The sequence below is a fragment of the Oncorhynchus tshawytscha genome, unplaced genomic scaffold (genome assembly GCF_018296145.1).
Source record: "Oncorhynchus tshawytscha isolate Ot180627B unplaced genomic scaffold, Otsh_v2.0 Un_scaffold_1341_pilon_pilon, whole genome shotgun sequence".
Classification (NCBI taxonomy): domain Eukaryota; kingdom Metazoa; phylum Chordata; class Actinopteri; order Salmoniformes; family Salmonidae; genus Oncorhynchus; species Oncorhynchus tshawytscha.
The window spans coordinates 439,403-455,242 of record NW_024609828.1 but is presented as its reverse complement, the minus strand read 5'-3'; the positions used below and the strand labels follow the sequence as shown (position 1 = coordinate 455,242).

The 15,840-nt window shown below is 41.2% G+C and overlaps 1 protein-coding gene across 1 annotated transcript in view; it reads right to left on the bottom strand.

Annotated features, from left to right (window-relative positions):
• pitpnc1a (phosphatidylinositol transfer protein cytoplasmic 1a) overlaps positions 1 to 15,584 on the bottom strand; it is a 106,209-nt gene extending 90,625 nt beyond the window's left edge. The window contains exon 1 of the mRNA XM_042319204.1: positions 14,873 to 15,584. Within this exon, the coding sequence (XP_042175138.1) occupies positions 14,873 to 14,920 (48 nt within the window). The 5' untranslated portion in view covers positions 14,921 to 15,584. The remainder of the gene's footprint in view (positions 1 to 14,872) is intronic.
• Between the last annotated feature and the right edge of the window lie 256 nt (positions 15,585 to 15,840).

The window sequence follows — 15,840 nt, the reverse complement described above, 5'->3', positions numbered from 1 at the left end:
TATCATATTTCCCAAGCTAAAAATCGATTCACATTGGAAGAAAACATTAAAAGTACATCTACTAAGGCTGACCATATAAATGGACAGATACTGACTCCTGAATATACGTATCGACTGTTAAATGTTACCTTACAGGTATTTTATATGTCTGTAATGTCTACTTGTTAATGTTTTTTCAATGTACAGCAGGTACATTTTGAAGTATTTTTGTTTGTAATGTATTTTTCGTGACGTGTCTGACCCCAGGAAGACTTGTTGTTGTCATGGCGTCTTCTAATGGGGATCCAAATCAAATCACCGTATCACCTTGAAAGTGATTATACAGTCTAACTCCCCTGTGATGACTGTCATTTCTTCTGTGTACCTAGCCTACCTGTCTGGGTGAATAGGGAATAGAGATGTCAGTGATGTTAGTGGTGCTGACAGAGGGTTGGTTGGTTCACACTGTGATGCCAGAACATGATTACGTCGGTGACCCGCGAGCTGAATACTAAACATTTCCTCGATGCTCATCAGGGAGTCGTTAGCGGTAACACCCCGAACAGCTGTAGCCTCTTCAAAGTGAGGGAAGAAAGCTCTACTACCAAATGAACAAACTGACAACTGACTTGAGCCAGAATGCACATACAGAATAGAGGTCGACCGATTAATCGGAATGGGCGATTAATTAGGGCCGATTTCAAGTTTTCATAACAATCAGAAATCTGTATTTTTGGATGCCGATTTGCCGATTGTCTTTTTTTATATACCTTTTATTTAACTAGACAAGTCAGTTAAGAACACATTCTTATTTTCAATGACGGCCTTGGAACGGTGGGTTAACTGCTTTGTTCAGGGGCAGAAAGACAGATTTTCCGCCTTGTCAGCTCGGGGGATCCAAACTTGCAACATTACAGTTAACTAGTCCAACGCTATAACCACCTGCCTCTCGTTGCACTCCACACGGAGACGGCCTGTTACGCAACTGCAGTAAGCCAAGGTAAGTTGCTAGCTAGCAAGAAACATACCTTATAAAAAACAATCAATCATAATCACTAGTTAACTACACATGGTTGATGATATTACTAGATATTATCTAGCGTGTCCTGCGTTGCATATAATCTGACTGAGCATACAAGCATACAAGTATCTAAGTATCTAAGTATCTAAGTATCTGACTGAGCGGTGGTAGGCAGAAGCAGGCGCGTAAACATTCATTCAAACAGCACTTTCGTGCATTTTAACAGCAGCTCTTTGTTGTGCGTCAAGCATTGCACTGTTTATGACTTCAAGCCTATCAACTCCCGAGATGAGGCTGGTGTAACCGAAGTGAAATGGCTAGCTAGTTAGCGCACGCTAATACCGTTTCAAACGTCACTCGCTCTGAGCCTTCTAGTAGTTGTTCCCCTTGCTCTGCATGGGTAACGCTGCTTCAATGGTGGCTGTTGTCGTTGTGTTGCTGGTTCGAGCCCAGGGAGGAGCGAGGAGAGGGACGGAAGCTATACTGTTACACTGGCAATACTAAAGTGCCTATAAGAACATCCAATAGGCAAAGGTTAATGAAATACAAATGGTATAGAGGGAAATAGTTCTATAATTCCTACAACCTAAAACTTCTTACCTGGGAATATTGAAGACTCATGTTAAAAGGAACCACCAGCTTTCATATCTTCTCATGTTCTGAGCAAGGAACTGAAACGTCAGCTTTCTTACATAGCACATATTGCACTTTTACTTTCTTCTCCGACACTTTGTTTTTGCATTATTTAAACCAAATTGAACATGTTTCATTATTTACTTGAGGCTAAATTGATTTTATGTATTATATTAAGTTAAAATAAGTGTTAATTCAGTATTGGTGTAATTGTCATTATTACAAATAAATTAAAAAGTAAAAATTGTCCGATTAATCGGTATCGGCTTTTTTGGTCCTCCAATAATCGGTACCGGCGTTGAAAAATCATAATCGGTCGACCTCTAATACAGAAGCACGTACGCACACCACACACAAACTCCAGTTGTTCATTTAGCCCCCAATACTTTGATATTTCATTCACTGTTCCTTCCTCAGTCTCCCTGCATGAGATGTAAGATCTAGCTGTTCAATCACTCAAACATGGATGTCATATAACTGTGTGCAGTGTTCCTGTGTCACTAGACAGCAGATAAGAGGCTGTTTGTGGGTGATTTTAAATCAAATGCCAATAGCTTAGGGACCTGTGGGGAAAGGCAGAGCATAAGAGCAGAGTAGTACAGGGGAGCTGGTGAAACAATAGAGCTCCTGGGTAGTGTTCAGTAGGCACCAAACGGAAAAACATAATGAAACAAATAAATCTAAAAGAGCATTCTGATTGGAGTTCATGTAGTGACTATTCATTTCGACATGTTTTCTCCAGTTTTCAGCCTATTGAACACTGCCCGGAGCTTTCAAAGCTCAACTCTGGGAGACGCAATCAAATCATCTGATAGCCAGTACAGAAAAAGACATTGACCCATTCTCTGTGTTGTCTCGTCAGTAGATTAGTCTGTGTGTCGTTATTGGTCGTTTGTTTCACGAGACAAATGATTGGTTATTTGTAAGAAATTAGTTTAGTTTTTTATGCCTCAGAGAGATGCTATGAGACACCATTGTAATGCAGGGCCAATATTATAGACACTCCATCACACCCCTCAAGCTCCATGGGAGAGCTTCAGCGAGAAGAAAATAGCCTAGCATAGTCTAAACACACGCACACACCACAGAGCACATCACAGACCACATCACAGAGCAAATAAAATGTGATTTGTTTGATTTGATTTTCTAAATCCTTAAGCAGTGCAGCGAACATGGAGTTGTGTCCCCCGAAGCTTCACACATCAAAACAATCTATTCTCTGACTTAATTACACTTTTCTATGTCTCTCTTGATGGCTCTGCAAGCCATGCAGTGATGACATGTGATGAGAAGATTCGTGACAGTTCCGTTATCACATGGAAAGTATTAGCAATGCAGATGACCTGCACCAGGGGATGGAATCATTTAGAACAGGAAAACTAGGGTTGGGTAGTAACTGCTTACATGTAATCAGTTGATTACAAAAAAACAAACTAATCGGTTACATCACCAGCAAAAATATTGTAATCAGAATACAGATACTTTTGAAAAACGAAATTACTTCTTGGATTACTTTTAAATGCAGAAAGGATGTTTATGGGAAATTAAACCTTTCTGTTGTTTTCTCAACGACATTCAATTCAGCATTGAAAAAAGGCGCAACTTTAAGTTTATTCCACCTGAGCGAGTCTGACGACAAGTCAGAGGCCATTATGATGACACCAAATGCATTCTCATGCCTCTTAAGGGGGAATGTAATCCGATTACATTACTGAGTTTGGGTAATCCAAAAGTTACGTTACGGATTACAATTTTGGACAGGTAACTAGTAACTAACAGATTACGTTTAGAAAGTGTCCTACCCAACGCTGAGGAAGACGCATTGAGCTATGATTTAGTTAGAACAAGGTAACCACCAGGATTTTCTCTACTTGAATGGACTAAAAGAAACAAGTAGCTTACATAATCAACACTTGATATAGTCTATGCTTTTGATATAGCATAGGCCAACATCCATCTGCCTCTGAAGCACTGTCTCTGAAGCACTGTGTCTCTGAAGCACTGTGTCTGAAGCACTGTGTCTGTGATATTTCAAGGTAAAAATGTGTTTTTTATCTGACAGATACTTATTTGTGAACATTCAGACAAATGCAAAGGGTCATTTCAATTCTGAGACAGATCCATACTGCCATGCAACTGGCTGGAGCTAGACCACGTCATCAAACTGACTGGAGGTCAGTCCAGTGATATCATCAACAGATTAAACCGGCAGCCTGGTCGGGAGGGAAAATATAATCTTCAATCACAAGTGAGCCCAAAAAAAGAACCCCATCTGGTTTATAGCCAGTGGCCAGACCGCCAGTGTTCAGCCAGCTAGACTAAGCCTGTCCAGAGCCGTGATATAGTGACAGACCAATAATCACAATCACACGGCAACACACAAGAACAATTTACTGGTGGGGTTGATGAGAGAACAATACGGTTGGATGAGGTTCGATAGACTTCAGAGGGTGATACTTTCTCACTTGGTCTCTTCAATGGGGAGTAGGCAATGTTCTCGTTTGTTAATAACTGTGTGGAATAGTACACCTGGTCACGTAGATGGTTAGATCATTACGACCTCAAAGAAACACTAGGGGTAGTGAAGACAGTAAGGCCAACTATTCCTAACATACCAAAACACAACAAACACTCTACAGATACCAATAAGCTTAAAACCTTCTTGAATCTAGGGGGCACTATTTTCATTTTTGGAAAAATAACGTTCCCTAAGTAAACGGGCTATTTTGTCAGGACAAGATGCTAGAATATGCATATAATTGACAGCTTAGGATAGAAAACACTCTAAAGTTTCCAAAACTGTAAAGATATTGTCTGTGAGTATAACAGAACTGTTATTGCAGGCGAAAGCCTGAGAAAAATCCAATCAGGAAGTGACTCTTATTTAGAAACCTCTGCGTTCCTATGCGTCCCTATTGAGCAGTGAATGAGATATCAACCAGATTCCTTTTTCTATGGCTTCCCTAATGTGTCTAGTGTCACAATACATAGTTGCAGGCTTTTATTTTGAATAATGAGCCTGAACGTCAACATTGCGTCAGTGGTCAGCTGAAGTCTCTCAGAGTGTTTTGTGCGTAAAGGGCAAATGCGGCCATTGTTTCTCTCTTTCCTACTAAGAAGCCACCTGTCCCGGTTGATATATTATCAAATAGATATTTGAAAAACACCTTGATGATTGATTATAAACAACATTTGCCATGTTTCTGTCGATATTATGGAGCTAATTTGGAATATTTTTCGGCGTTGTCGTGACCACAATTTCCGGTCGTATTCTCACCCAAACGTGAAGAACTATCGGAGGTATTTCGGCTACAAAAATAATATTTTTGGAAAAAAGGAATATTTGCTCTCTAACTGGGAGTCTTGTGAGTAAAAACATCCGAAGCTCATCAAAGGTAAACGATTTAATTTGATTGCTTTTCTGATTTTCGTGACCAGGTTGCCTGCTGCTAGCTAGGCATAATGCTATGCTAGGCTATCGATAAACTTACACAAATGCTTGTCTTGCTTTGGCTGTAAAGCATATTTTCAAAATCTGAGATGACAGGGTGATTAACAAAAGGCTAAGCTGTGTTTCAATATATTTCACTTGTGAATATGAATATTTTCTAGTAATATTTATGTCCGTTGCGTTATGCTAATTAGTGTCAGTTGATGATTACGCTCCCGGATCTGGGATGGGTAGTTACAAGAGGAAATAAATCCATTCCATATGCTCAAGTCCAGGAGGCGGGAATTAGAAACTGAAGCACCACCTGGAAACAACAGATGGCCTACAGATAGAACAGAACAAACAAAGATATGTCCCGCATTAAAAGCCAAGGCTATTTTAGTCATTCATGACATTATGGAGCTATAACATTGAATTGAGCTTGAAGTGATGTTATGGCAATGGCACACATAGGATACTTTTATTTTGAAGTGGTTGTAATTGGATATAGCACATCAGATATGCCCATTGAATGATAACATTCTCAACCTCGTCCTTTTGATCATTTCCTCCTTTAAGTGGACTCTGAAAGTCGAGTAGTTTCAACCTGCAAGCGGAGAGTCCTGAAAGAAAACGACTTAAAACTCTGAACTCACTGTCCCTTCTGTTAATTGCACATCCCACGCAGCAGCTAAATGAGAGGCCATCTGTCAAACTATTCTGCTGTGCTCGGTCTATTTTAAGGGATAACCTTCACCGCTCTCATTTCCACGGCAAAACAATGTCACCATGGAAAGCATTGTAACTGAGGTGTTTGTTTGGACTGTACCTGCTGCGAGACCAGAGAGTCCATATAGAAACACCTCAGCCAATGTTCTGTAGAGACCAGAGAGTCCATATAGAAACACCTCAGTCAATGTTCTGTAGAGACCTAAAGATGGTCCATATAGAAACACCTCAGTCAATGTTCTGTAGAGACCAGAGAGTCCATATAGAAACACCTCAGCCAATGTTCTGTAGAGACCTAAAGATGGTCCATATAGAAACACCTCAGTCAATGTTCTGTAGAGACCTAAAGATGGTCCATATAGAAACACCTCAGCCAATGTTCTGTAGAGACCTAAAGATGGTCCATATAGAAACACCTCAGTCAATGTTCTGTAGAGACCTAAAGATGGTCCATATAGAAACACCTCAGTCAATGTTCTGTAGAGACCTAAAGAGGGTCCATATAGAAACACCTCAGTCAATGTTCTGTAGAGACCTAAAGAGGGTCCATAGGTACGTGTCTCTATAAGCAGAAAGTGTTGCAGAGACCTAAAGAGGGTCCATATAGAAACACCTCAGTCAATGTTCTGTAGAGACCTAAAGAGGGTCCATAGGTACGTGTCTCTATAAGCAGAAAGTGTTGCGCCCTGACCTTAGAGAGACATTTTATTTCTCTATTTGGTTAGGTCAGGGTGTGATGAGGGGTGGGCATTCTATTTTTTGATTTCTAGGTTCCTTTATTTCTATGTTTTGGCCGGGTATGGTTCTCAATCAGGGACAGCTGTCGATCGTTGTCTCTGATTGAGAATCAAACTTAGGTAGCCCTTTTTCCCTCCTTTCAGTGTGGGTAGTTAACTTTGTTAGTGGCATTATCGCCCAGTTAAGCTTCACGGTCGTTTCTTTGTTTTGTTGGCAACATTTTTATCAAATAAAGAAAATGTACGCCCACCACACTGCGCTTTGGCCTACTTATTCCTTCCAGGATGACGGCCGTGACAGAAAGCTTTTCGGTTGACTTTATGACTTACACCCCTTTATGACATTTCCATGGCAACTAAGGGTTAATTAGCTTATTTTTACGTAAGAGAACCTCGTTCTTGTGAAGTGTTGACATGTTTGGAATGGGTGTAATGACTCCTGGATCCTGTGACTTTATGACACAGTAATGGGCCTAATTGATGTTTCAGGGGAAACAGATGATTCCTCTTGCTGAGGAATAGAGGAATGTAGTGTCAACTCTGGTCGTCATCTTATAGCAAACAGGAATCTAAAGGTTGAAGAGGGCCTTCATTTATCATTTCAACCAAGATGTTCAAGAGTTACAAGTTGATACACAGGGTCAGACAGAAAGTAACAAAGATTCTGAAATGCAGATTTGTGTGCCTCGAGGTCAGGAAGTCATAGGCTTACTTCTCCAGAAGGACTATACTAAGGGTTTTTGTCCCCCCACAAGCCATCATTGTTTGGCCTTAGCAGGAACACATACCCTCATTCCCTGCATATACTGTAAACCTCTCTCAGGTCATGACTGAGGGCAGGGGTATCAGAACACAGCAAGGTCATGAAACAAAGAAGGCTCAGGATCCTATTCTGGCATCAAACAAACAGACTGTAGGTAGCAGAGCTCTCTCTCTCTCTCTCTCTCTGAAGATACAGTAATATAATCCACAGGGAACTAAAATAGTTTTTCTGCCCATTGAAGATCAAGTGTAATGCCCCTGAGATCAAACATACTGTATCTCATCATCCCAGAATGCAGTAAATGAACTGCCAGTGTCTTGCAGCCAGGGAACTCCCACAGCCTGTGAACACATCTGCATCATTTTGTCAACAAATTGAAAAGCACTGCGGTGCCAGCAGACCACTGTTGTATGGTTAGAGTGGCCACGGTGGGAGTGTTTCCTCTAATCAGGAACAACACACAGAGCTTCACAACAACTACAGACCCTGTCTGGGATGCAGCTGTAGAGATGATATGTGACAGAACTCATAAAACCATTATAACATTTTGGAGTTGACTCTTTTAAAAAAAAAAAAATATTTTACAAAGCTTAATTTTTTAAGTTCAAAATGTTTAAATATACATTATATACCGAACAAAAATATTAACACAACATGTAAAGTGTTGGACCCATGTTTCATGAGCTGAACTAAAAACATCCAGATAGGGTTGCACATTTTGGGGAATATTCAGAGGTGGAAACCTTCCGTGGGAATTAACGGGAATATATTGGAATTAATGGGAATATATGCAAATTAATATTAATACCAGTGAAATGTAGATGTTTTTTGCATTGGATATATTTACCATATCATATGGATACATAAACATAAACATTTTACCTTATCATAAGTAGACATAATTGCAAATTATTAAATCCTTACAATAGAAATTTTAAAAACTATTTAGTTACGGATTTAACTTTAATTAAATGAGTTGACTCTTCACATGGGATGGTTTCACTGAACAACAAAAGGGAATATTGAATGATCCCCAATGATTCATTGCATCTCCCAAAAACGTTTTCAACATACATCTGTAAAATTATAGTCTAGAAATTAAAGCCTTGGTTGTCTTCCTCTCAGGCTTCCATGTCTTCTCCCTGGACCTCCTCAATATCTATCTCTTGAACATCAAACTCTGAGGCCTCATCTTCACTATCACTTTCTAACCTTGTTGAGGATGGCTCGTTGTCAGGCTCAAAAAGCCTCAAATTTGCCCGGAAGGCCACCAATTTTTCAACCCTTGTATTGGTCAGCCTGTTGCGTGCTTTGGTGTGTGTGTTCCAAAACATGGACCAGTTGCGCTCTGAGGCGGCTGATGTTGGTGGGATTTGGAGGATGGAGGAGGCAACAGGGGAAAGAGCCTCAGATCCACAAAGTCCCTTCCACCAGGTGGCTGATGAGATATGTTGGGACGACTGCCATATTGCATTTCCATCCTAAAGCCCTTGCTTGGAAGTGTACTTCACCAGACTGCCAAGAACCTTACCCTCATCCAGGCCAGGGTGGCGAGACATGGTCGTGATGACACCATAGGCCTTGTTGATCTCTGCAACATGTACACTGCAGCATGTATGGGCTTCAGGCAGGAGTATTCATGCTTTTTAATGTATTTCAGAACTGAAATTTCCTCTGCTTGGAGCAACAGTGAATTGGGCAGGGCAGTACGGATTTCTTCTCTTACATCTACAGGCAGGGTCTGAACATGAGACAGGATGGAATTGTCCCTCAATCCGTGCAATGGCAACTGCTATAGGTTTCAGGAGTTTCTGGCTGCTTACCACTCTCTCCCAAAATACATAATCCAGGAGACTCCTCTTGATGGGGCTGTCCAAACATGATGTCAACACCTCTCCAACGGGTGTTCCTTGGCAGCTTCAATGTGGTGCTCTTATTCTTCTCACTTTGCTTGGTGAGGTAGATTGCTGCTCTAACTTGATGACCCTTCACATACCTAATCATTTCCTTGGCTCTCTTGTAGAGTGTATCCATTGTTTTCAGTGCCATGATGTCCTTGAGGAGCAGATTCAATGCATGAGCAGCACAGCCAATGGGTGTGATGTGAGGGTAGGACTCCTCCACTTTAGACCAAGCAGCCTTCATGTTCGCAGCATTGTCTGTCACCAGTGCAAATACCTTCTGTGGTCCAAGGTCATTGATGACTGCCTTCAGCTCATCTGCAATGTAGAGGACGGTGTGTCTGTTGTCCCTTGTCTCTGTGCTCTTGTAGAATACTGGTTGAGGGGTGGAGATGATGTAGTTTAATTATTCCTTGCCCACGAACATTCGACCACCCATCAGAGATGATTGCAATACAGTCTGCATTTTCTATGATTTGCTTGACCTTCACTTGAACTCTGTATCCAGCAAATGAGTAGACAATGCATGTCTGGTTGGAGGAGTGTATGCTGGGCGAAGAACATTCAGAAATCTCTTCCAATACACATTGCCTGTGAGCATCAGAGGTGAACCAGTTGTATACACAGCTCGGGCAAGACATTCATCAGCATTTCTCTGACTACGTTCCTCCACTGAGTCAAAAAAACATCTGAGGACCATGAGCTGTTGCTATTGCTAAGGTGTCGGATTCATCATTTTCACCTCGAATAGAAGTGTAGGGACTTTTGTCAGAGATTGCTTGTTGTGAGCGCTGAGGGAACTTTATGCACTTGGCCAGATGATTCTGCATCTTTGTTGCATTCTTCACATATGATTTGGCACAGTATTTGCAAAAGTACACAGCTTTTCCTTCTTCATTAGCTGCAGTGAAATGTCTCCACATATCAGATTTTTCCTGTAAAGATTTTTTTTTAAATTGTTTAAAAAAAAAAACAAATACAATTTCATGTACAGATACATAGTTAAACAGATAGATTAAACAACACCTTTGTAAGATAAATGTTTTAAAATTAAACATGTATGGAAACAGGTGAATTAACACTCCTCAGTTAGCAGGCTCAAGCATGCTAAAACCTACATGGTATCAAAAAATAATTAGCATAAATTGTTAACAAGTTAGAAATGATTTAAAACACACTTAGGCTACTATTTACTAGTTAACAAAAAATCATGTATGTCATATAAAATATATTCACCCACCCAGTTTTGTAATCAAAACTTACCAGAAAGCATGTAGTGTAGTAGTGTGGGCTCAATAGCATCTCATTAGTGTGCAAGATCTTGAGAATCAGCTGTACATGTGATGGAAGAGTGTACTGTGCAGGCAGAGTGTTGCAATTCCATTGAATTGAGGATAGTTTAACCAAAATGTGCCACAAGACGTAGAATTGCCTTACGTGTATCCCACAAAAAAGGTTCACTGTTATTAGCTAACTTTTTAGATGAATTTAAGCAACATATCCTAGGGTTTAACTTCCCATCGAAAAATTCAAGATACTGACTAGTTTTCTGATCCACGCCCCTGCCCTTTAAAGGCATCTGTGATCAATAGATGCATATTTGTAATCCCAGTCATGAGAAATCCATAGATTAGGGCCTAATTTATTTATTTCAATTGACTGATTTCCTTATATGAACTGTAACTCTGTAAAAATCGATGAAATTTTTTGCATGTTGCGTTTATATATTTTTCACTATAGAACAACATGTGAACGATCCAATTATTTTTAAATTAAGTAATTTCTTAGAAACCATCCCTAGAAGGACAAAAATAGGAAATACTAATGATCATTACAGGAGTTTACTTGTGTCATTAAATTAAGGGAATGAACACCCCCACATACAGTGCATTCGGAAAGTATTCAGGCCCCTTCACCTTTTCCACATTTTGTTACGTTACAGCCTTATTCTAAAATTGATTTTTTTAAATATATATATCTACACACAATAGCCCATAATGTCAAGGTGAAAACAGGTTTTTTAGAAATGTTAGCTAATTTATCAAAAATTTAAAAACCTGAAATACCTTATTTACATAAGTATTCAGACGCTTTGCAATGAGACTCAAAATTGAGCTCAGGTGCATCCTCTTTACATTGATCATCCTTGAGATTTTTCTACAACTTGATTGGAGTTCACCTGTCATAAATTTACATGATTTGGACATGATTTGTCTATATAAAAGGTCCCACAGTTGACAGTGCATGTCAGAGCAGAAATCAAGCCAGGAGGTCGAAGGAATTGTCTGTAGAACTCCAATACAGGAATGTGTCGAGTCACAGGTCTGGGGAAGGGTACCAAACACTTTCTGCAGCATTGAAGGTCCCCAAGAACACAGTGGCCTCCATCATTCTTAAATGGAAGAAGTTTGTAACCACCAAGACACTTTCTAGAGCTTGCCAAACTGAGAAATCAGGGGAAAAGGTCCTTGGTCAGGGAGGTCACTCTAACAGAGCTCCAGAGTTCCTATGTGGAGATGGGAGAACCTTCCAGAAGGACAACCATCTCTGCAGCACTCCACCTTTATGGTCTTTACAACAACCCGAAGCACACAGCCAAGACAACGCAGGAGTGGCTTCGAGACAAGCCTCAGAGTGTCCTTGAGTGGCCCAGCCAGAGCCCGGACCAGCCCCCGTTGACATAATATGGGCTGAGAGCTGTGACTACCAAATCTAACGTTAATGATAACCAAATTGTGCTCCCAACAACACAGAACGAATGACCAAGAGCAAGCCTAGCCATCTGGATACCCAGCTGCCTGAAACAGGGAGTCAGAGCAGGGTTGCTCCTGAAAGACACAAAATAACCAGCAGATAAGCCTGTGTTATTCAATCAATCGGTCAAACAAACGATCAGTTAACTCTATATTTGTACCAGAGTGAAAACAGTTACAGAGGCATTGTAGTTACAGAGTGACACAAGTCCTAACTGATGGTCGTATGAGTAGGCTAGAAGAGTGACACAAGTCCTAACTGATGGTCGTATGAGTAGAATAGCAGAGTGACACAGGTCCTAACTGATGGCCGTATGAGTAGAATAGCAGAGTGACAAGTCCTAACTGATGGTCGTATGAGTAGAATAGCAGAGTGACACAAGTCCTAACTGATGGTCGTATGAGTAGAATAGCAGAGTGACACAAGTCCTAACTGATGGTCGTATGAGTAGAATAGCAGAGTGACAAGTCCTAACTGATGGTCGTATGAGTAGAATAGCAGAGTGACACAAGTCCTAACTGATGGTCGTATGAGTAGAATAGCAGAGTGACAAGTCCTAACTGATGGTCGTATGAGTAGAATAGCAGAGTGACACAAGTCCTAACTGATGGTCGTATGAGTAGAATAGCAGAGTGACACAGGTCCTAACTGATGGTCGTATGAGTAGAATAGCAGAGTGACACAAGTCCTAACTGATGGTCGTATGAGTAGGCTAGCAGAGTGACAAGTCCTAACTGATGGTCGTATGAGTAGAATAGCAGAGTGACACAGGTCCTAACTGATGGTCGTATGAGTAGAATAGCAGAGTGACACAAGTCCTAACTGATGGTCGTATGAGTAGAATAGCAGAGTGACACAAGTCCTAACTGATGGTCGTATGAGTAGAATAGCAGAGTGACACAGTCCTAACTGATGGTCGTATGAGTAGAATAGCAGAGTGACACAGGTCCTAACTGATGGTTGTATGAGTAGAATAGCAGAGTGACACAAGTCCTAACTGATGGTCGTATGAGTAGAATAGCAGAGTGACACAAGTCCTAACTGATGGTTGTATGAGTAGAATAGCAGAGTGACAAGTCCTAACTGATGGTATGAGTAGAATAGCAGAGTGACACAGGTCCTAACTGATGGTCGTATGAGTAGAATAGCAGAGTGACAAGTCCTAACTGATGGTCGTATGAGTAGGCTAGCAGAGTGGCACAAGTCCTAACTGATGGTCACATGAGTAGGCTAGCAGAGTGGCACAGATCCTAACTGATGGTCACATGAGTAGGCTAGCAGAGTGGCACAGATCCTAACTGATGGTCACATGAGTAGAATAGCAGAGTGACAAGTCCTAACTGATGGTCGTATGAGTAGGCTAGCAGAGTGACACAGTCCTAACTGATGGTCACATGAGTAGGCTAGCAGAGTGACACAGATCCTAACTGATGGTCACATGAGTAGGCTAGCAGAGTGGCACAGATCCTAACTGATGGTCACATGAGTAGGCTAGCAGAGTGACACAGATCCTAACTGATGGTCGTATGAGTAGGCTAGCAGAGTGACACAAGTCCTAACTGATGGTCGTATGAGTAGAATAGCAGAGTGACACAGATCCTAACTGATGGTCGTATGAGTAGAATAGCAGAGTGACACAGGTCCTAACTGATGGTCGTATGAGTAGGCTAGCAGAGTGACACAGATCCTAACTGATGGTCGTATGAGTAGAATAGCAGAGTGACACAGGTCCTAACTGATGGTTGTATGAGTAGGCTAGCAGAGTGACACAAGTCCTAACTGATGGTCGTATGAGTAGGCTAGCAGAGTGACACAGATCCTAACTGATGGTCGTATGAGTAGGCTAGCAGAGTGACACAGATCCTAACTGATGGTCATGAGTAGAATAGCAGAGTGACACAGAGTCCTAACTGATGGTCACATGAGTAGGCTAGCAGAGTGACACAGATCCTAACTGATGGTCACATGAGTAGAATAGCAGAGTGACACAGAGTCCTAACTGATGGTCGTATGAGTAGAATAGCAGAGTGACACAGTCCTAACTGATGGTCGTATGAGTAGGCTAGCAGAGTGACACAAGTCCTAACTGATGGTCGTATGAGTAGAATAGCAGAGTGACACAGATCCTAACTGATGGTCGTATGAGTAGGCTAGCAGAGTGACACAGATCCTAACTGATGGTCGTATGAGTAGGCTAGCAGAGTGACACAGATCCTAACTGATGGTCACATGGTAGCAGAGCACAAGTCCTAACAGATGGTCGTAGAGTGACACAGATCCTAACTGATGGTCACATGAGTAGGCTAGCAGAGTGACACAGATCCTAACTGATGGTCACATGAGTAGGCTAGCAGAGTGACACAGATCCTAACTGATGGTCACATGAGTAGGCTAGCAGAGTGACACAGATCCTAACTGATGGTCGTATGAGTAGGCTAGCAGAGTGACACAGATCCTAACTGATGGTCACATGAGTAGGCTAGCAGAGTGACACAGATCCTAACTGATGGTCACATGAGTAGGCTAGCAGAGTGACACACACAGACAACAACATACTGTAACATCTCTACATGTTTTGCTTGGTGTCTTAGATATGCATATGAAGATTTGGCACTTAAACCCAATAAACCAAACAAGGAAAGTATGGCGTAGGCCTAGCATACTTCCAACAGCACCACCCTGTGGTTTAGCGTACAGTACTCTAAATAGCTCCTACAATCAGTGTGGTACAAAAGTTCTTCACAAGAAAATGGCATACCTACCTACTCCATCCAGTTTGCAACTAGCATGGTAGACATTCCATACAATGACCAACGCGATACCTACCATGCAACAGCCTAAACCTTTCACAGTTTTAGGTTTAGTAGGACAGAAGAAAACGCAAAATGTTCAGAAAAACTGGGAGATATAAGTACTCTAACTTACCTCTTCCACAGTGAGCGGCATACATATTCTATATTCCTTCATCAACATATTCTTCCTCCGTCAAGACTGTTGTCAAAAAAACGACTGGAAGTTGAAACGACGTTTAGGTTCTGTGTCTTTTGGCGGTCTATGGCAACTCAAACTTATGCCAGCGCTAGGCAATTGTCATCAAAGATAAGCACGAGACTGATAAAAAACAAAACAATCTTTATATTTGATTAGAACAACTATGCTATCTCAGTCCAACGTTGAATGTGAGCGTCCGCTATCCCACTGCAATCACACGACCGAGCAGAGCAAAGTAAATGCAGTCATCTTCTCGCTGAAATCATGAAGGAACATCCACTAAAACGACCCATTAGCTAAATAATTGGCACGGTAAAGATCAGCAACGCTTCTGATTGTAATATTAGTTGTAAAAGAAAAGCATTACAAAAACGGTGATGAACTCTAGGCTAAATTCCTCTGAGCACTATCCAAGACTCATCCGAAGTGTCGTGTGTGGCAGCTCTAACGTCCCGGACAAAGCAAGCACACAGTGAGCTCTGAAGTGAGCCACGTTGGTCCCAAATCAAAATTGGCGAGTTCGCTGTTGTTGTTCAGCTACATCATCAAGGTGATGCTGCTGTCTGGCGGTAAACTGACGATACTCTATTGCAACATTCAGCACTCCCTCTTTACTTCGCAATGAACAGAAAACAACTGCCCATTCATTCCGATGTGGAAAGAGGCAACCTGGTCTCAGAGCATATCGTAATATTTATTACGTAAATCCGAGATACTCATTTTGGTATGGTATGTTACGTTGTGTATGGCATGTATTAATTTGTGGATGTCCATCACCCATTTCATGTGATATTTTACAAATTACAATTCATATTATTTGTTAAGAATTTTCTAAATGCAAATATTTTACGAATTTGCATGTTGTACAATATGTTACGAATTTTTTAAATATACAATTTGTT